The 23,149-nt window shown below is 39.4% G+C and overlaps 1 protein-coding gene across 1 annotated transcript; it reads right to left on the bottom strand.

Moving 5' to 3' along the window:
• Positions 1-15,223: 15,223 nt before the first annotated feature.
• On the bottom strand, positions 15,224-16,199 carry LOC126074718 (olfactory receptor 8S1-like). Its single transcript, XM_049881534.1, has one exon. The coding sequence runs from the start codon at positions 16,145-16,147 to the stop codon at positions 15,224-15,226; it is 924 nt and encodes a 307-aa protein (XP_049737491.1). The 5' UTR covers positions 16,148-16,199.
• Between the last annotated feature and the right edge of the window lie 6,950 nt (positions 16,200-23,149).

The following is a 23,149-nucleotide window of genomic DNA, read 5'->3' as shown; positions in this document are numbered from 1 at the left end:
GGTTAAGAGATTTAGGGTGGGACATAACACCCTTGCTCAGGTCACATCCCTGAACCAATGTAAAAGGAGTTTCCCTGGGGTGTGATCTGCACCACCTTTTATCTTATAAGAGATGAAAGGGAAGCAAGCAGAGAGTCTGGGACCTCATACCACCAAAAAAGAAGCACCAGGAGCAGAGACTGTCTTTTGTTCCCAGGGTTCCTGGATGGAAAAGCTCCTAGTCCAGGGGAAGATTAACAAGAAGGACCTTCCTCCAGAGCTGACAGAGAGAGATAGACTTCCCTGGAGGTGATGGCCTGAATTTGGACTTGTAGCCTACTAGACTGTGAGGGAATAAATTTCTCTCTGTTAAAGCCATTCACTTGTGGTACTTCTGTTATAGCAGCAGTAGATGACTAAGACACCACCAGGCAAAGAACCATGACTAGTTGAGGTGCTTGCTGAGGGCAAAGGGAATATGGAATGGGCAGTGGAAGAAGGTAGCTCTAAATACCAGTTACGGCCATATGACCAGTTGCAGAAATGAGGACTGTAATTGTTCTGAGTATTTTTGTCTTGTATGTGTGCATCAAATGTTTTGTTTTCTTCACTTATAAAATATAAGATGTAAAAGGGGCTTGTGCATATTCGGTTGTATGTGTGTTCCTTGTGTCATGTTAGGTGCAAGTATGTGTTTATAATTGTCTTTATTCAGAGATTATGTATGGTTTAAGGAGAAGCATGCAGTTGTCAAGTTGACAAGGGGTGGACTGTGATGGTTAAGGTTGTGTTTCAACTTGGCTGAGCCTTGACTCTCAGTGGTTTGGCAGTAATGATGCTGCTTGGCAGTTATGATGTGATCACTTCCATGATAAGATTTGATAGAATGTGATCACCTTCATGATGAGGTCTGCTGTGAGTAGCCAATCAGTTGAAAGGGAGTTATCCTGGGGTGTGGACTACCTCAAATATAAGTGGACTTTCTGGCAAGGCTCATGGGCTTTTGCTCACGCTGGATTCTAGCTGGCTCCTGTTCATATGACCCCCAGTTCTTGGGACTTGAGCTGGCAGCTTTCTTGCCATCTTGCCAGCTGATTTTGGGATTTGTCAGTCTTCGCAACCTGTGAGGCAGAGCCCTGCTGTCTAACTTGCCAGTCTTGAGTTTGCCAGCCCTTGCAGCTAAGTGAATCAGGAGAAATCTCCAGCCTGAGGAACGTTCCAGCCTCTACACCTGAATGAGTCATTTCCTTAATATAAATCTCTCTCTCCATATATATTTATAGCTTTAGTGGTTTTTCTTCTCTAGAGAACCCAGGTTAAGACAGATGGCTATGATCAGAGAAACAGAAAACAAGTTTTCATGAAGATATGGAAAAATTGGAACCCTCATCCATGGCTGGTCGAATTGTAAAATAGTGCAGCCACTGTGGAATACAGATTGTTCCTCAAGAAATTAAACACAAAATTCCCAGAAGACCTAGCAATTCTACTACTAAAATAGAAAGCAATGATGCAAACAGATACTGTCTTGGTTATCTAGTGTTGCTATAACAGAAATACCACAAATGGATGGCTTCAACAAACAGAAGTTCATTCTCTCACAGTCTAGTAGGCTAGAAGCCCAAATTCAGGGTGTCAGCTCCAGGGGAAGGCTTTCTCTGTTGCCTCTGGAGGAAGGTCCTTGTAATCAATCTTCCCCTGGACTAGGACCTTCTCCGCACAGGAAAACTGGGCCCAAGGGACAAGATCTGCTCCCAGTGCTCCTTTCTTGGTGGTATGAGGTCCCTATGTCTCTCTGCTTGCTTCTTTTATACCTCAAAAGAGATTGGCTTAAGACACTATCTAATCCTGTAGATCTCATCAGCATAACTGCCACTAATCCATCTCATTACATCATAGTGATAGGATTTACAACACATAGGGGCATCACATCAGATGACAAAATGGCAGATAATTACACAACACCTGGAATCATGACCTAGCTAAGTTGACATACATTTTTGGGATACACAATTCAATCCATGCCAGATTATTTTATATCAATGATTACTGCAGCACCATTTGCTATAGCTAAAATGTGGAAACAGCCTAAATGTCCATCAACAGATGAATGAATAAAAAAATGTGGTATACATACACATGGACTGAGTCATAAAAGGAAATGAAGTCCTGATACATGGTACAACATGGATAAGCCTTAAAAACATTAAAAGCAAAAATAACATGAGAGATTGACTTGATTTGCAAACTTTCACTAAAAAAAAAACTAAAGAAGTAAAGCACGATAAAAATTAAAACAAAACAAAACAAACCAAACCCATTGCCGCTGAGCCAATTCTGACTCAGAGCAACCTTATAGTTCAGAGTAGAACTGCCCCATAGCGTTTTGAAGGAGCAGCTAGTGGGTTTGAAACTGCTGGCTCTTTGATTAGCAGCCATAGCACTTACCGACTGTGCCACCAGGGCTCCAACTTGAAAACATTATGCTAAGTGAAACAGGTCAGTCACAAAAGAATAGATATTGTATGATCCCACGTATATGAAATATCTGGGATTGGAAAATACACAGCAACCAAAGTTTATTAATGGTAACCAGGGGTCGGGGTAGGGGAGGAAAGAGGGATTCACTGCTGAGGGGACACTGAGTTTCTGTTAAGGGCGATGGGAAAAATTTGGAAACATAGTGGTGATGGTTGAACAAAATGACGAAAGTAATTGTTATTAAATTGTATATGTAACAAATATTGAAATGACTAAGGTTTCATTATATATATTCGTACAAAAAAAAAAAAAGAATGGATGCTGGCACCCATTGAGAGTGAGCTGAATGCGGTGGGCAATGAGCCATGAACAGGACCTAGAGAATGCCAACATTTAAAGCAGTGATAGCAAAGACCAGTTGTAATCATGCCAGTCAAATACAGCTGGGAGATTTGGAAAGATAAATGCTGAAAAGATGTACAAGGTTTGGCACTTGGGAGATCAATGGTGGTAGAACAGTTTTAGAACTGAGGGTCAGGTTGGTGGCCTGTTAGGTGCATTAGCTTTTAATTGTGGAAAAAAACCTCCAAATCACAATGTATTGATTTCTTGCTCATGAATTTGGAGTTGTCATGACTTGTCCCTATCTCTGTAGCCAGAGATAGTGCTAGAAATGAGGGCCAGGTTCTAATTATGACAGCAGCTGAATTATAAACGGGGCTGAATTCACAGCTCAGAAGATACCCTATGTTAAATTCAGGGACCTGATAGGAAAGGAGTGGGGCAGTGAGAGTGGGATGGGGACATCTGGATGGATGTGCCTGAGAACCCTGAGTCCCTCGAGCCATCCTAGACCCTACAGAAGTGGCCCACAAACTCTGGCTGGGGGATAGCAGCCGTCTCTTGTTTGGAGACCATGCAGAAGCTTCACCTGAGGCAGATGCCTTGTAAGATGTTACTTGCCCTTTGCCACCTCTTCCCATGGCTTCTAGACCAATAGCTGGAGTCAAGTCTCAGCATGGGTTGACTTGGGAAGCACTGCCTTGCTATCTCATAGTCACTCATAGTGACCCTATAGGACAGAGTAGAACTGCCCCACAGAGTTTGCAAGCAGTGCCTTGCGGATTCGAAATGCTGACCCTTTAGTTAGGGTCACTATGAGTCGGAATCGACTTGATGGCATTGGGTTTTTTGTGGGCCCTGATATGGAAAGAAGAGAGTTATTTACTAAAACAGCTCTAGGACATGGCTAATATGTATCAAGAAGAACTTGGAGAACATGCCTGTGAATTGATTTTTTATTTTAGTTTTCTTATTTATTGAGGTATAAAACACACAAATAAATGAGTAAAGGGCCCTGATATTAAAAGTACAGGGTGGAGAGGCGGGGCCAAGATGGCTGACTAGGTAGAAGCTACCTCGGATCCCTCTAGCAACAAAGACTTGGAAAAACAAGTGAATCGATCACATACATGACAATCTATGAACCCTGACCATCAAACACAGATCTAAAGAGTTGACCTGAGTGACAGAGACTGAGAATGAACAACCACGGGGAAGCAGCGACTGTTTTTGGAGCCTGGAGCCAGGGTCCCAGTCAGAAAACCTTGGCGCAAGGCTTTGGACTGGGGGCAGGGGAGCTGAGTAGGGCATCCTGTGATGGCGCAAACACGGGGCGCAGCCCTAGCCCCCTAAACTGACCTCGGGGGAAGCCCAACCAGTGCATGCAGGCAGCACAGCTACGCAGCTGACAGGAGAAGTCACCAGGAGGCAGCGACTGGTTTTGGAGCTGGGAGTTCAGCGTCCCAGCCGGGGAACCTTGGCGCTGGCCTTTGGACTGGGAGCAGAGGAACTAACCGTGGCTTCTGAGACAGCACAAGCACAGGACACAGGCCTGACCCTCTGGGGCAATCTCTACCCAGCCAGCGCACACAGTCGACGCGCCCCTCTGGAATCTCAGATAAAAGTCATACCAAGCAAGATAAGTAACTTTGTCTATATTCCAGGGTGCTACTTTCTCCTATTTATCTGAACCCTCCCGTCCCCTTCCCAGGCGGCTTCATTAACATTGGAATTTCCTGAGCCAGAGAGTAAACCGCTCTGCGGTTTTTCTTTCTTTCTTTTTTTTTTTTTTTGTCTTTTCCTAACCCATTCTCCTGGCCTGAGAGAAGCAGCTACAAAAAACGCAGGGACCAAAAACCCTTCCCTAATTGGACTAAAAACACAGAACCAGCACCAGCCAAGCATATGTGATCCACAGCCTTGGGCTTTCATCCCTACAGGGAACAAGGTGGCCATTATAATGCAAAGGCATTTCTGATAGGGATCTGACTGTAATTGATTTAGCGGATTACTGGAAAGACAAGTTTCCCAGGTCTGATACCCCTGTGTATTCAACAGAGCTCTCACCGACCCACAACAGGGAACTGAGGGCTGAAGCTCCCCCCAGACCACCTAGCCTCCTGCCTTAGGGGTCTAAGGAGGGTGACACCTACCAATCTGTAGAGGTACTTGCATTGGAGGCCTAAGGTACAGCTGCAGAACCCACCCACCGAAGTGCTTTAGGAATAGAGACACACCTACCTCACTGGCACTTGGGGGAAGCCTGTCAGCATCCTGCCCCCCCCTAGAGTGTGAACTCCTGCTGCTACTAGAATCTGGTGCACACAACTATCACCACTACTTCTCTAGGTGGATAGGTGACAGTCTGCACCACACACTTGGTAACCCAAAATCAGATTCTACTCAAGAATAGTGAACGGACTCTTAGGCTTATATATCCGGTAACAGCCCAAACCAGCTGGTAATAGGACATAAGTGAGTCAAGGGCAACAACAATCAAGACAGGGCAATCTATTAGCCCATCTAAGTATACTGAAAGAAAACAAAACAAGATAAGACTCAGTGAGCAAATATAGAATAAATCACTACAATATCTTAGTGATGGCTCGGAGACAGCAGTTGATATCAAACCACATAAAGAAGCAGACTATGATTGCTTCTACAACTCCCCAAACTAAAGAATCAAAATCCTTCCCAAATGACGATACAATCCTGGAATTGCCAGATGCAGAATATACAAAACTAATTTACAGAATGCTTCAAGACATCAGGGATGACCTCAGAAATGAAATAAGGCAATCTACAGAAAAAGCCAAGGAACACACTGATAAAGCAGTTGAAGAACTCAAAAAGATTATTCAAGAACATAGTGGAAAAATTAATAAGTTGCAAGGATCCATAGAGAGACAGCATTCAAAAATGCAAAAGATTAACAATAAAATTACAGAATTAGACAACTAAATAGGAAGTTAGAGGAGCAGACTCGAGCAATTGGAATGCAGAGTGGGAGATCTGGAGGACCAGGGAATCGACACCAATATAGCTGAAAAAAATCAGATAAAAGAATAAAAAAAAAATGAAGAAACCCTAAGAATCATGTAGGACTCTACCAAGAAGAATAACTTGCATGTGATTGGAGTCCCAGAACAGGGAGGAATAACAGAAAACACAGAGAGAATAGTTGAAGATCTGTTGGCAGAAAACTTCCCTGACATCATGAAAGACGAAAGAATATCTATCCAAGATGCTCATTGAACCCCATTTAAGATTGATCCAAAAAGAAAAACACCAAGACATATTATCATCAAACTTGCCAAAACCAAAGACAAACAGAAAATTTTAAAAGCAGTCATGAATAAAAGAAAGGTCTCCTACAAAGGAGAATCAATAAGAATAAGTTCAGACTACTCAGCAGAAGAAACCATGTAGTCAAGAAGGCAATGGGATGACATATACAGAGCACTGAAGGAGAATAACTGCCAGCCAAGGATCATATATCCAGCAAAACTCTCTTTAAAATATGAAGGCAAAATTAAAATATTTACAGATAAACACAAGCTTAGAGAATTTGCAAAAGCCAAACCAAAGCTACAAGAAATACTAAAGGAAATTGGCCAGAAAACTAATAACATCAGATACCAGCACAACACAAGGTCACAGAACAGAACATCCCTTATCAACTCAAATAGGGAAATCACAAAAACAAATTAAGATTAATTTTAAAAAGAAAAAAAATGCTCAAAACAGGGAATCATTGAAGTCAATATGTAAAAGATCACAATAATAAAAAAGAGGGACTAAGTACAGGTGGCATAGAACTGCCATATGGAGAGAGACACAAGGCGATATAGGGCAATACAAATTAGGTTTTTACTTAGAAAAATAGGGGTAAATATTAAGGTAACGAGAAAGAGGTATAACAACTCCATAACTCCAAATAAAAACCAAGAAAAACATAACGACTCAGCAAACATAAAGTCAAATACTATGAAAATGAGGAACACACAATTTCCAAAGAAAAACATCTCAGCACAAAAAAGTAAGTGGAAAAATGAAATTGTCAACAACACACATAAAAAGGCATCAAAATGACAGCACTAAACACATATCTATAATTACACTGAATGTAAATGGACTAAATGCACCAATAAAGAGACAGACAGTCTCAGACTGGATAAAGAAACATGATCCGTCTATATGCTGCCTACAAGAGACACACCTTAGACTTAGAGACACAAACTAAAACTCAAAGGATGGAAAAAATATATCAAGCAAACAATAAGCAAAAAAGAGCAGGAGCAGCCATATTAATTTCTGACAAAATAGACTTTAAAGTTAAATCCACCACAAAGGATAAAGAAGGACACTACATAATGATTAAAGGGACAATTGACCAGGAAGATATAACCATATTAAATATTTATGCACCCAATGACAGGGCTGCAAGATACACAAAACAAACTTTAACAGAACTGAAAAGTGAGATAGACACCTCCACAATTATAGTAGGAGATTTCAACACACCACTTTCGGAGAAGGACAGGACATCCAGTAAGAAGCTCAATAGAGACAAGGAAGACCTAATTGCTATAATCAACCAACTTGACCTCATTGACTTATACAGAACACTCCACCCAACTGCTGCAAAGTATACTTTTTTTTCTAGCGCACATGGAACATTCTCCAGAATAGACCACATATTAGGTCATAAAACAAACCTTTGCAGAACCCAAAACATCGAAATATTACAAAGCATCTTCTCAGACCACAAGGCAATAAAAGTGGAAATCAATAACAGAAAAATTAGGGAAAAGAAATCAAATACTTGGAAACTGAACAATACCCTCCTGAAAAAAGACTGGGTTATAGAAGACATCAAGGAGGGAATAAAGAAATTCATAGAATGCAACGAGAATGAAAACACTTCCTATTAAAACCTCTGGGACACAGCAAAAGCAGTGCTCAGAGGTCAATTTATATCAATAAATGCACACATACAAAAAGAAGAAAGAGCCAAAATCAGAGAACTGTCCCTACAACTTCAACGAATAGAAAGCGAGCAACAAAAGAATCCATCAGGCACCAGAAGAAAACAAATAGTAAAAATTAGAGCTGAACTAAATGAATTAGAGAACAGAAAAACAATTGAAAGAATTAACAAAGCCAAAAGCTCGTTCTTTGAAAAAATTAACAAAATTGATAAACCATTGGCCAGACTGACTAAAGAAATACAAGAAAGGAAACAAATAACCCGAATAAGAAACTAGATGGGCCACATCACAACAGACCCAAATGAAATTAAAAGAATCATATCAGATTATTACAAAAAATTGTACTCTTACAAATTTGCAAGCCTTGAAGAAATGGATGAATTCCTAGAAAAACACTACCTACCTAAACTAACACAATCAGAAGTAGAACAACTAAATAGACCCATAACAAAAAAAGAGATTGAAAAGGTAATCAAAAAACTCCTAACAAAAAAAAGCCCTGGCCCGGACGGCTTTACTGCAGAGTTCTACCAAACTTTCAGAGAACAGTTAACACTACTACTACTAAAGGTATTTCAAAGCATAGAAAATGACGGAATACTACCTAACTCATTCTATGAAGCCACCATATCCCTGATACCAAAACCAGGTAAAGACATCACAAAAAAAGAAAATTATAGACCTATATCCCTCCTGAACATCGATGGAAAAATCCTCAACAAAATTCTAACCAATAGAATTCAACAACATATCAAAAAAATAATCCACCACGACCAAGTGGGATTTATACCAGGTATGCAAGCCTGGTTTAATATTAGAAAAACCATTAATGTAATCCACCATATAAATAAAACAGAAGACAAAAACCACATGATCTTATCAATTGATGCAGAAAAGGCATTTGACAAAGTCCAACACTCATTTATGATAAAAACTCTCACCAAAATAGGAATTGAAGGAAAATTCCTCAACATAATAAAGGGCATCTATACAAAGCCAACAGCCAACATCACCCTAAATGGAGAGAGCCTGAAAGCATTTCCCTTGAGAACGGGGACCAGACAAGGATGCCCTTTATCACCGCTCTTATTCAGCATTGTGCTAGAGGTCCTAGCCAGAGAAATTAGACTAGACAAAGAAATAAAGGGCACCCGGATTGGCAAGGAGGAAGTAAAATTATCTCTATTTGCAGATGACATGATCTTATACACAGAAACCCTAAGGAATCCTCCAGAAAACTACTGAAACTAATAGAAGAGTTTGGCAGAGTCTCAGGTTATAAGATAAACATCCAAAAATCACTTGGATTCCTCTACATCAACAAAAAGAACATCGAAGAGGAAATCACCAAATCCATACCATTCACAGTAGCCCCCAAGAAGATAAAATACTTAGGAATAAATCTTACCAAAGATGTAAAAGACCTATACAAAGAAAACTACAAAGTACTAGTGCAAGAAACTAAAAAGGACCTACTTAAGTGGAAAAACATACCTTGCTCATGAATAGGAAGACTTAACACAGTAAAAATGTCTATTCTACCCAAAGCCATCTATACATACAATGCATTTCCGATCCAAATTCCAATGAGATTTTTTAACGTGATGGAGAAACAAATCACCAACTTATATGGAAGGGAAAGAAGCCTCAGATAAGTAAAGCATCACTGAAAAAGAGGAAGAAAGTGGGAGGCCTCACTCTACCTGATTTTAGAACCTATTATACAGTCACAGTAGTCAAAACAGCCTGGTACTGGTACAACAACAGACACATAGACCAATGGAACAGAATTGAGAACCCAGATATAAATCCATCCACATATGAGCAGCTGATATTTGACCAAGGCCCAGTGTCAGTTAATTGGGGAAAAGATAGTCTTTTTAACAAATGGCGCTGGCATAACGGGACATCCATTTGCAAAAAAATGAAACAGGACCCATACCTCACACCATGCACAAAAACTAACTCCAAGTGGATCAAAGACCTAAACATAAAGACTAAAATGATAAAGATCATGGAAGAAAAAATAGGGACAACGTTAGGAGCCCTAATACAAGGCATAAATAGAATACAAAATATTATCAAAAATGATGAAGAGAAACCAGACAACTGGGAGCTCCTAAAAATCAAACACCTATGCTCATCTAAAGACTTCACCAAAAGAGTAAAAAGACCACCTACAGACTGGGAAAGAATTTTCAGCTATGACCTCTCCGACCAGCACCTGATCTCTAAAATCTATATGATTCTGTTAAAACTCAACCACAAAAAGACAAACAACCCAATCAAGAAGTGGGCAAGGGATATGAACACACACTTCACTAAAGAAGATATTCAGGCAGCTAACAGATACATGAGAAAATGCTCTCGATCATTAGCCATTAGAGAAATGCAAATTAAAACTACGATGAGATTGCATCTCACTCCAACAAGGCTGGCATTAATCCAAAAAACACAAAATAATAAATGTTGGAGAGGCTGCGGAGAGATTGGAACTCTTATACACTGCTGGTGGGAATGTAAAATGGTACAACCACTTTGGAAATCTATCTGGCGTTTTCTTAAAAAGTTAGAAATAGAAGTACCATACAACCCAGAAATCCCACTCCTCGGAATATACCCTAGAGAAATAAGAGCCTTCACACGAACAGATATATGCACACCCATGTTTATTGCAGCTCTGTTTACAATAGCAAAAAGCTGGACGCAACCAAGGTGTCCATCAACAGAAGAATGGTTAAATAAATTATGGTATATTCACAGAATGGAATACTATGCATTGATAAAGAACAGTGACGAATCTGTGAAACATTTCATAACATGGAGGAACCTGAAAGGCATTATGCTGAGTGAAATTAGTCAGAGGCAAAAGGACAAATATTGTATAAGACCACTATTATAAGATCTTGAGAAATAGTATAAACTGAGAAGAACACATACTTTTGTGGTTACGAGGTGGGGAGGGAGGGAGGGTGGCAGAGGGTTATTTACTGATTAGTTAGTAGATAAGAACTACTTTAGGTGAAGGGAAGGTCAATACTCAATACACAGAAGGTCAGCTCAACTGGATTGGACCAAAAGCAAAGAAGTTTCTGGGATAAACTGAATGCTTTAGAGGTCAGCAGAACAAGGGCGGGGGTTTGGGGACTATGGCTTAAGGGGACTTCTAAGTCAATTGGCAAAATAATTCTATTATGAAAACATTCTGCATCCCACTTTGAACTGTGGCATCTGGGGTCTTAAATGCTAACAAGCGGCCATCTAAGATGCATCCATTGATCTCAACCCACCTGGATCAAAGGAGAATGAAGAACACCAAGGTCAAACGATCACTATGAGCCCAAGAGACAGAAAGGGCCACATGAACCAGAGACTTACATCATCCTGAGACCAGAAGAACTAGATGGTGCCCGGCCACAACCGATGACTGCCCTGACAGGGAGCACAACAGAGAACCCCTCAGGAAGCAGGAGAATAGCGGGATGCAGACCCCAAATTCTCATGAAAAGACCAGACTTAATGATCTGACTGAGACTAGAGGAACCCTGGCGGTCATGGTCCCCAAACCTTCTGTTGGCCCAGGACAGGAACCATTCCCGAAAAGAACTCATCGGACATGGAAAGGACTGGACAGTGGGTTGGAGAGAGATGCTGATGAAGAGTTAGCTACTTGTATCAGGTGGACACTTGAGACTGTGTTGGAATCTCTTGTCTGGAGGGGAGATAGGAAGGTAGAGAGGGTTAGAAACTGGCAAAATTGTCACGAAAGTATAGACTGGAAGGGCTGACTCATTAAGGGGAGAGTAAGTGGGAGTATGGAGTAAGGGTATATAAGCTTATATGTGACAGACTGACTTGATTTTTAAATGTTCACTTAAAGCTCAATAAAAATTATTAAAAAAAAAAGTTTTATTCCTTCCTTCCTGAACTGGAAAAAAAAAAAAAAGTACAGGGTGATAAATTTTTATATATGTACACTGTGTAACTACCAGAAGGGACAAGATAGAGAACGTTTCATCAGCTTAGAAAGTTCTCTCACACCATTCAATCCATTCCGCATAGGTAATCCCTATACTGATTTAGCTCATCAATTATTGTTGTTTTTAGTTGCTTTTGAGTTAACTCATAGTGACTCTGTGTAACAGAAAGAAACGTTGCCTGATCCTGTGCTATCCTCACAATCGGTGGTATGTTGGTGCAAACGGTTTGTTCTTGGCTACTAATCAGAAGATTGGTGGTTTTAATCTACCCAGCGGCACTGGAGGAGGAAGTCCTGTCCTAGCCATCCACTTCCCTAAATACAACCACTGAAAACCCTGTGCAGAGCAGTTCTACTTTGAAGCACACTGGGTCATCATGAGTTGGAATCAAATTGACAGCAGTTGGTCATCAATGATTACTTTCCCTATTTTCAATCAATGAAATCAGATAATATATCATCTCTGTGATCCTGGCTTTTGTCATATAATGTCTATGAGATTAATCTGTGCTTTATCCATAATTTTTTTTAATTGCTGTGCAATATTCCTTTCTATGAATATATTAGAATTCACATATCCATTCTCCAGATGGTGGAAATTTGGGCTATTTACAGTTTTTGGTTGTAATAAAAAACTCGTGAAAATTTTAGTAATGTTTTTCATGGGTAAATAATTTCTCTTTGGTATACACATAGGAGTGGGAGTTTTTGGCCTTAGAGTAGACATGTAATTTATCTTTAGTAGATACCGCCAGTTTATACTCCCACCAGCAATGTATGTAAGTCCGATAGCTCCACTTCCTCATCGAGTTGAATATTTTCAATGTATTTAATCTTATCATTTAGAATGATTCAACCTACATAAAGTTCAATGACAGGCTAAACCTAATACTGCCCTTCCTTTAGCTTTGTTTGGTGTTTTATTAGATCACGGTGCCAAGAGTTGCAGCATCAGGGACAAGCCTGAAGATGAAATCCAGTATAGAGAGGATGGCATAGCAGATGATCCGCCCTGGAGACGGACATCATGCTTGATAAAGTCAGTAACAAAGAGGAAGACCCTCAATGAGATGGATAGACACAGTGGCTGCAACATTTGCGAGGATGACCCAGGGCCAGGCAGTGTTTCTTTGTGTTGTTTATAGGGTCGTTATGAGTCGGAACTGACTCAAGGGCACCTAACAATAACAACAAGAGATGGCAAGAGCCTAAATCATTGATGATTTTATTGTTCTACTGAAACAACTCTGGACCCATCTCTCTTGAGACCTCTTGTTAAGTCTCTCATCAATGATAAATATTCTTATGGTTTATGTTACTGTTAATTACATATTCTGTTACTTGAGGGTGAAAGCATGCTTAATGAAACATCTATGTCATTTTGTTCTTTTTGATTGTTTTGTTCATATGGGTTCTAAGTACCTACTGTTGAGTTTAATTCTGAGGATTTTATATTGATCTTGCTATAGTGAATCGACTCTTCCCTTCATGATACATATTTTTGTTTAATGGTTTTTGTTGGGGTATAGTAAAACTACTGATTATATGAATGCTTTTAAATTTTGCCTTAGCAAACTCTCTTGGAATACTAATAATTTTTCATTTCTAACATAGTTTTCTTAGATTTTACAGGTACATAATCATATCACATCCAAATACTGGTAGATCACTCCCTCCCAATTTTAAATCTCATATCTTATTCTCACCTATATGCACTGGTGAGAAATTACAGAATCTTGTTAGATAATGTGGATGGTAGGTAGTAAGCATTCTTTTCTTGTTGTTTACTTTAAGTATAAGTCCTCCAATGTGACATTTTATCATGAAGCATGTGGTTGAATATTGTTTAAAGTTAAATACATATATATATATGCATGTTTATATTTATCAAACAGGCAATCATTTGAATCTTTCTTTATTAAACATTTCAAGTAGAAATGGTTTGAATCTTATTTTATGCCTTTTGAGGGTCTATCAGGGTGAACATATGATTGTTCTCATTTAACCTACTGGTTTGAGGAATCAAATCAATAGTACGGTTTATTTGGTCATGAGCTATTATTCTTTCAACACACTTTTGGATTCAATGGATCAATATTTTACTAGAATTATTGCCTGTATATTCTTTTGAGGATGATTGGGTTTGAATAAGAGTTATTTTAGCTTTGTAAATGCATTGACAAATTTCCATATTATTCTGTTCTCTAGAAAAATACATATCATAGGACTGTTTTGAATGTTAAAGTTTGGAACATGTCGACTAAAAGATTCATCGGTGCCTGTGGGTCTTTTGAAGATAATTCTTTGATAATATTTTTGTTTTACATATCTAATGGCTCATTTTCCTTGAAAATCAAACACAATCCTGCTATGCAAAATTGTTGCCATAAACTCTTAGCATTTCCTTGCAATTTTTCTCCTTGCTATCAATGGTGCCTTTAGTAATTTGTTTTCTTTTTTTCTTGAGCAAATTCTATAGAGTCATGTCAAATTTTATATGTCTTTTTAAATAACTGGAGCCTGGATTTACTTCTTGATTTGGCTTTTTTGTTTTCTAATTCATTAATTTGTGCTTCTATTTAAATAATTCATTTATCCTTCTTTTCTTATATTACATTTTGTTATCTAATTCTTGGATTTGAGTACTCAGAAACTTAAACATTTTCTTGTTTACTAATGAATACATATAAGGATAGGACTTTTATCCTGACTATTGCATTGGCAATATTTTGTATTTTAGTATGTCGTCTTCCCATTTTATATAATATTCTACATGTAATTTTGCCTATTTTGTTGACATAGAATTTTTTTGACCACAGTTTTACTTTTTAAAGTTATAAGTAGATGGGATTTTTATAAAGTTAACTTAAACCTGTTGCTGTAGAGTTGATTCTGACTCTACACCTACAGCAACCTCTAGGACAGAGTAGAATGTCCCCATAGGGTTTTCTAAGCGGTAGTCTTTATGGGAGGAGATTGTCAGGTCTTTTCTCCTGTGGAGCAGCCAGTGGAGTTTGAACCGGTGACCTTTTGGTTAGCAGCTGAGCACTTTAACCATTGTACCTTATCTATAATAAATTCCTCCCTTGTTTTTCAGTTCTTTCTTTTAGAGTTAGATACTCAGAGTTTCCTCAGAGTTAGATACTGAACTTCATGAAATGATCATCATATTTCTTACTCTAATTATTTTGTTGTCATATTGCTCTTCTTTGTGGAAGATTGTCTTCATGTTCTCTTCTAATCAGCAGAGCACAGACTCTTCAAAGAGAGGGCCAAAATCAAGAGCTCCTACCTTGGAATAACAAGACTCATGTTCAGGCAAGCTCTGGGATCTTAACATTCACCTTATCTCATCCTATGTAGTGAGAGAAGGTAGAGACAAAATAGAAAATGCAAAAAATACAATCTTTTCAATTTTGTGGAGTAATTTTCTTTGTTCACTATCCCAAAATTATAGAAATTTCCCCAATGTCTTTTTCACAGCTGCCTTCACCTCCTTGTTTTTTAGGCTGTAGATAAGTGGATTCATCAGGGGTGTGATCACACTGTACTGCAAGGATAAAAGCAAATCCATGGAGGAACCAGATGGAGGCATGAGATAGCAAAGAAAACCTGAACCAAAGAACAGGACCACCGCAATAAGGTGAGAGGAGCAGGTGGAGAAGGCCTTGCTTCTGCCTGTGGTGGAGCTGATGCTCAAGATGGTGGAGATAATACGTGCATAGGATAAGAAGATCGGGACGAAGGTTCCAAGCCCATGCAGTAAGCTGGCGCTGAGTAGGATATTGATATTGGTGGAGATATCAGAGCAAGACAAGGGGAAGAGAGCGGGTAGCTCACAGGTGAAGTGGTGTATAGTCTGGGCTTCACAGAAGTCCATATTTATAGCCAAGAGCAAAATCACAACTGCATTGAGAGAAGCCAGGCCCCATGAAGCCAACACCAGTTTCACACAGCGCTGGTTGCTCATCACCTGGCCATAAAGCAGCGGGTGACAGATGGCAGCATAGCGGTCATAAGCCATCACTGAGAGCAGACAGGCTTCAGTTCCTGAAGTGAAAAACACAAAGAAGACTTGAGCCAGGCAGCCCTCTACTGAGATGGTTTTCTTCTCAGACAGGAGGTCCTCCAGTAGCTTGGGTAGAGTGACAGAAGAGAAACAAAGGTCCAGGAATGACAGATTACTTAAGAAGAAGTACATGGGTGTGTGGAGGTGGGAATCTACCCTAATCATCAGCAGCATCAACAAGTTCCCCATCATGGTCAGAAGATAAATCACCAGGAAGAGTACAAACAGCAGAGCCTCAGTGTGAGGGTCAGCGGACAGTCCAATGAGAATAAACTCCGTGATGGTGCTATGGTTCCTCGAGGCCATTTATAGAGGCTATTTCCCTGGAGTAAAATAGGAAGAGGAGTGAGATCTCCACTGATTGTTTTCTTTCCTTCAGGGCATCACCCCGTTTTCTTATATATCCCTCCCTGCTCTGCCTGGACTCTGTGCTTAAACATCTCAGGACTGCTCCACTATATCTCAGTAGAGTTTTTATCCTTCTTTGTTAATTACTCATCTTAGCTCACAGTATTTACATAATTGGGATAATACTGTTCTTATTCTACAAGGATTTATTGAATAAATAATATCACTGGCTCACATGTACATTCATGGGAATTTAGTTTTTACAACATTCTTCCTATAGTTTAGAAATTCTTCTGGTCTTCATGTCTTAAAACCATTGTAGCACATATATGCCTCGATTGCTTCAAACCTTTTCATCTTCTCATTTTCTAATCATTATTTTCCTGTTCAAAATACTTCTTAGACATCACAATAAATTTTAATAGGAATTTTGATAGACATAGCACCTTTTCAATCACTATCCCAACTGGTCCTCCAGCAAGCCTGGGAAATATTTTAGGCAGGGATTCTTGTCCCCATTTTACTTGTGTAAACCTTGATATTCAGAGAGGCTTTGTAATGCCACGTTGACAATAAGTAGAAGAACCAGATAATGAATTCCATTTTTTTTTTGTTTTCTAATTCTTGTTATCTAAACTTGGTCCACGGGAATAAAGAGCCGCTTTTTATTACTTTGACTTTCAGGGTTTTTCCTCATCTGCCCTTAACCTACCTCTCAGCCACTTTAGCTGCTTCTGATACCAGACAGGTCTATTTGTTTCTGTGCCTTTGCTCTCATTGTTCTTCACTTCTAATCTTCTTTGTTCCATTGGTCCAAACTCTCATGGGTTTTACAGTCCGATCTCAAATCCAGCTATTTCCTCATCAAGAGAAGCTTAAATTCTGATGCAATTAATAAACCTAAGCATAAGCTCTTCTTGGACCGAAGTCTAGGTTACCTGTGAACCTGAAAAACAGGCAAGTGTTCACCTTTGTGTGCCTGTAGGACTTCAACTTAAATTCAGTGATGGTGAAGAATAACTGACTGAAGAATTTACTTTTGAGGATTCTGTAAAGATAAAATTTTAAATACTGTTGAAAGCAAACATATTACCTAGAATCTACAAAATAAAGTGAAATGAAACATTGGATCCATTCTCTTCAATGATTTGGATATTTTCAAGTGTTTGTGGATATGATTTTCCTGCAAACTGTATGCATTCTTCTACGTTCACTCGCTAGGGGTAGCTGACCACAGCATCTTAGTGGCTTTTGGTCTCTCCATAAGGACAGAGGAGCATTTCTGGACAATGTTTTTCTCTGGTTCTCTAAATCCAAATTTTGAGTGGATGATGGCAGAAGCTCTTTGTAAGATGGGAGTATCACAAATAAGGGAACTCATTGTCCTTCTCTATCCTAAATAGCAGTTCAAATTAATGCCACAGATTTCTTTATGACTAAGGAAAATGAATTTTAACTCAGTTCTGGATCAATTAACCAGGAAAATAAGTTTAAGTCCTCTTTCACTACTTAGAAGGGAAGACATTGCCTTTGTTCATAGTGATGTGTGAGATACTGTCTAATTTACATATGGTTGAGGACCATAGAAGACTAAAGTGAAAGAGGAGGTAGTTGATGAAGGTAATGGATAAAAGATATGAAGAGAACATTTCAGAAGTAATCTAGACTAGTCTTAGTCACATGCTTGCTTCAAGATTTTCTGGAATAAATAAATAAGTGAATGGTGTGTGTGGAAGGTCAGCCTAGAGAAGGTGGCTTGAGGGATCCTGGGGGCTGAGTGGAAACATTCAGACCCTAGGTGCACAGGGAAGGAATCTGAACTGGACAGAAGGATAGCCATGCTGGAAGCAGTAGAGGACCTAAGGTCAACTTCATCCACATCACATTATTCTCAGAGCTGTCCTCCCTGTGCACCCTCAAACTATTCACACTATCTCAGCAGTGACTAGACTTGAGGGTGGTTGAGCAAGAGAAAATCTTCACTGCAGTTCCCCGAACTGGGGTTCTGTGCAAGTAGGGATAGAAATAGCTAAAGTCCGAAGTCCGGTGTCTGTCTCTGGTCTCTTCATTTCATTCCAGGTCTTAGCTTTCTGCAATTGTTTGGGATCGAGAAGCATGGGAGGATTTTTGGCTGGACTGTAAGATGTTCCTATACCCAGCGCTATGCAGGGAGGGATTAGAAGCCTTTTTGAAAAGCTGTTTAAGGCAGCTGGGACAAGAGAGCTGGGGGAACAGAATACAACAGGGTCTTATCTGTGGGGGAAGAGATGGAGGACAAAGGAGCAGGAATTTTCCATCTCCAGCTCAAGGATGAGGAAGGGTGGAGAAGGAGCCTCATCTCTAGCACGAATTGAATGGATGAAGTGGCAGAGGGTACTGGTGGGGGAGGAATAGGTGTGGATGGGACAGCACAATAATGTCACTGAATTGTACATGTGAAGAATATGTCAATGGCAAATGTTTTGTTACATACATATTTACCAAAATAAAAAAAGAGAGAGAGAGGGAGAACAAAAATACTGGACTAGATGATCAGTCTCTGGGTCAACATTCTGGTCTGAGATAGGGTTATTAGGCAGGGGCAATACACACACACATATACACACACATAGAAATTTCTCAGAAGAAAATTTGGGGACTATCAGAGATAATGAAGATATTACCATGCTTTTTGCTTTTCTTCGAGGAGTCAGAACCCACATGTTCTAGTTTTTCCATGATGGGTGGATACATCTTAAGTAAAATTTCCTCATAAGATAACTTTTGTCACAGAAGTCTGACTCTCGTCATAGCAGATGGCTTTTTCTTCTTTCTGTCAATGATTGCTAGGAATTAGAATAGTTCAAGCTCTAGAAGCACTTGAAATGCCACAGAATCAGGGTTATTCTCGCCAATACCTTAAACTAGAGTGGTAGTATTCTGCAATGGAATGAAAAGAAAGGGACAATTTCTCTAAAGAAGCTCATATTTTGAACAACTGACAGACAGTTCATTGAAAATTTCTTATACGACTCAGGTCCAGTACCTGCTATTTTTTCATTTATTTCCTTTGTGAATCTGAATACTATCCTAAGAACATCTTATACAAAGAGTGTTGTAAAGGAACCAATCAGAAGACTATCTGTGCTTAGTCTGCCATGGGCTGGTACCCAGGGGGGAGCTGGGCCAATGCCCTGTATTCCCTCAAGTCTCAGCCTGAAGCCAAACTCTGGACTCACTAATTACACAGTTGCCAGTTAACATGAATGGTAATCATTAAGGGCACCAGGGAGTATACAAAGTTTTTGAGTTAAAGTAATTAGTTAAAACCTTGATGAGAACTCTTATTGGGCTGATGGGGCCTGAAAAGGGGAGAAAAAGAAAGAGATTAAAAAAAGAACATTTTCTTCCTGGCTTTGTGGGGCTGAAAATGCTTTTTAGGAATTCTCAAGGGAGCTGAGCTGTGCCTTATTACTGAGGTCCAGGTCATTTTCCTCTGTATGTGTGATTTTGTCTAATATTCACAAAAAATTGTCCAAAATAATGATCAAATGAGACCAGATGCCCCCACTATGGAAAGTAATTGGGAACTTGATTTTCTATATTCCAAACATAAAATGAATTATTACAGAGTTTTCTGACCTAAAGTCTGTATTTTTTATTCCTGATCTGATATGAGTGCTTTTCATCAACAGTTTTATGGAATTTACACATAGACAGCAAACACAGAGTACACAGGTCCACTGGCACAAACTGCACCTCAGAAGAGGTGAATTTCTTATGTTAAGAGATATAGACTAGTAAGGGATTTCTTACCCCTCTCTTCCCTGTCAAATATGGATGTACTAGACAGTCTTCCTTCTCAGGGCCAGTGCACTTTTTTTTCCCTCTTTGAGGATTTGTTCCCCTAGTGTTTGCATGGCTCATGCCTTTACTTTATTCAGGTGTTTATTCTACTCAGATATCACCTTGTTGGCCAGGCCATCCTCGATCACCCTATTTTAAATTTTAACCTCCATCTACTATTTTCCTTCCTTGCTTTATTCTTTACCACAGCACACATTACCATATACATATATTTTTATGTTTTTACCTGATTTCTCCATTAGAATAGAAGCATGTAAACTCTTTGAGGGCAGGAATTTTTCTGTTTTCATTTTAACATATCCTTAGCTTGGTACACACAAAGAAATCAATACATACTTATCCAATAAAGGAATGAGTGAAAGTGAGATTTATATAACTTCTCTTGAACATGAACTACTCTTTTCATCTATTCCTGAGAGAAAGAAATTCATTTCATGGCTGTGTTAGGATGTCTTAGTCTGTAGTGGATTGAATGGTGGTCCCCAAAAGATATGTCCTTTATTCCACAAGTATGTCTTAATCCCTGGAACCTCTGAATGTCACCTGATTTGGAAAAAGGGTCTTTGCAAATGTAATTAAGTTAAGGATCTTGAAGTAAGAAAATCATCAGCCCTAAATCCAATGACAAGTGTCCTTATAAGAGACAGAAGAGAAGACACAGATACAGAGAGACACACAGCGAAGAAAGCCATGTGGCAATGCAGCAGAGATTGGAGTGATGTGGCCATATACCAAGGAAACCAAAGAATACCAATAGCCACCAGTTACTGAAAGAAGCAAGGAAGGATTCTACCTTAGAGCCTCCACAAGGAGTATGGCCCTGTCGACACATTGATTTTTAACTTCTGGCCTTCAGATCTGTGAGATAATACATATCTATTGTTTTAAGCCACTAAGGTTGTGGTAAATTGTTACAGCAGCCAAAGAAAACTAATAGATCTAAATCCCCAAAGCAGCTTGAAAGTTATTTTTAAAAAAATTTATTCCTAATTAACTTGCTATCAGATTCATCCTAAACCTTCACCATTCTTCTCAATAATCCTGTTCCATTCTCATTGCAGTTAATACCTGTTCCCTATTTATTGCTCATATTTCCTTGAAAACACTTCTTTTTCCTTCATTCCTCACCCTGACAAGTCCATGACCTAGGTTCAGACAATGATAAAACCCAAGTCCACTGTTCATAGTGATTAGTCTAGGAGAGGACATTTGACTTAAGCAGTCTAATCTGAAGACCTTCCTGAAACAGTTTTTCTATGTGAAGCTGTTTATTCTCTGTCTTTGGAGAGCCTGGTGGCACAGTGGTTAAGAGCTATGGCTCCTAACCAAAGGGTTGGCAGTTTGAATTCAACAGGTGCTCCTTGGAAACCTATCCTACAGGGTCGCTATGAGTTGGAATCGACTCGACCGCACAGGTATTCTCTATCTTTAATGTCTCCCACTCCACTGACTTTGCTCTCTTCCCACAAACATGATCAAGTCTTTTTCTTATTAAAAAAAATTAATTCTTCTACCTTGACCACTTCTTGTTACATTCCACCTCCATTCTCTTCAATGCTAAACTCCTTGCGTGTGTGGTCTGAGTTAATTGCCTTATTTAATATCTTCCCATTTACTCAAAACCCCAGAGTCTGGCTTCTACCCCACCACTACTGCCACTGATATTGCTTTTACAAACTTATGGAAGAAAGAATATCTCTGAGCATGAGGAACCAGTCACTGGGTACAGACTTCCCAGGTTTAAATTGGCCAAAAGCAATTCTCAAGATGTGTCATTGAAGAACCAGCTTATATAAATGTGCATTTGTCTAAAATTTCTACTACCAAATTTAGATTTCACACAAAGAGGGATGGTTTCAATTCCTCTGCTGACTTAATCAATTTTCAATGATGTTTTTATAATTTTCTACTTTTAAGCATTTTCAGGATTAAAAAATTCACCTCCTTTAAAGCCACGCCTCCTTTAAGATCACACAAATAGACAATTGTAAGCTGGAAATGTGAAGGCAAAGACATCTAGAGAACATTTCCTTGCAGCTGCCAAACAAACAAAAAAATCCAAACCCAGTGCCATTGAGTCGATTCTGACTCATAGCAACCCTGTAGCAACCCTATAGGACAGACTAGAACTGCCCCATAGAGTTTTCAAGGACTGTCTGGTGGGTTTGAACTGCCGACCCTTTGGTTAGCAGCTGTAGCACTTCACCACCATGCCACCGTTACAGCATCATTAACTTTTTCTTTATCTCAACACAATGAGTGTAAAAAAGCAACAGACAACAGAAGGGAGATTGAAGTGTACCCTAGGGTCCTCTCTCTCTAATCCAAAGGCAAATAAGATGAGCATGTTGTAGTCAGGGTCTCTGGTTGCAAGGGACAACTCTAGCTCAAGTAATGGAAAGTTTATGACAACAATACACGTGAATGGGACCTAAGGAAAATCTAACACCAATCCCAGGAAGAGCAGAAGGTGTTGCAAGCCAGGACACAAAAACAGCAGAGCCTGTAATAGAGCTAGACCACATCATCTTCATTCTAGGCACTCCCCCATGACAGTGACTCACTGTATGAGAGTTTCCAAGTAGAGCATTATTTCAGGGCTTCCAGTTTAAACTCTAAAGAGGGGCAATATGACTGGCCAGTTATTGTTAGCTGCTGTTGAGTGGGTATAACAGAAAGAAATAGTGCCTGGTCCTGCACTATCCTCATAATATTTGGCATGTTTCAGTCCATTGTTGCAAACATTATGTCAGTCCATTTCATGGAGGATTCATTCATTTTCTCTGACCCTCCACTTATTCAATCATGATGTCCTTTTCTAGTGATTGGTCTTTCCTGATGAGGAGTCCAAAGTAAGCAAGGTGAAATCTTGCCATCCTTGCTTCTAAGGAGCATTCTGGCTGTACTTTCTCTAAAATGGATTTGTTCATTCTTCTGTCAGTCCATGGTATATTCAATAGTCTTCAGCAACACTACAATTTAAATTATCCTTTGGTATTTCTTTTACACTGTCCAGTTTTCACATGCGTGTGAAGCAATTGAAAAGACCATGGCTTTGGTCAGGCATACCTTAGTCATTAAAGTGATATAAAAACAAACAAACAGAAAGCTGTT

The sequence above is a fragment of the Elephas maximus genome, chromosome 4, assembly GCF_024166365.1.
Source record: "Elephas maximus indicus isolate mEleMax1 chromosome 4, mEleMax1 primary haplotype, whole genome shotgun sequence".
Lineage (NCBI taxonomy): Eukaryota > Metazoa > Chordata > Mammalia > Proboscidea > Elephantidae > Elephas > Elephas maximus.
This window is presented reverse-complemented; position numbering and strand designations above follow the sequence as displayed.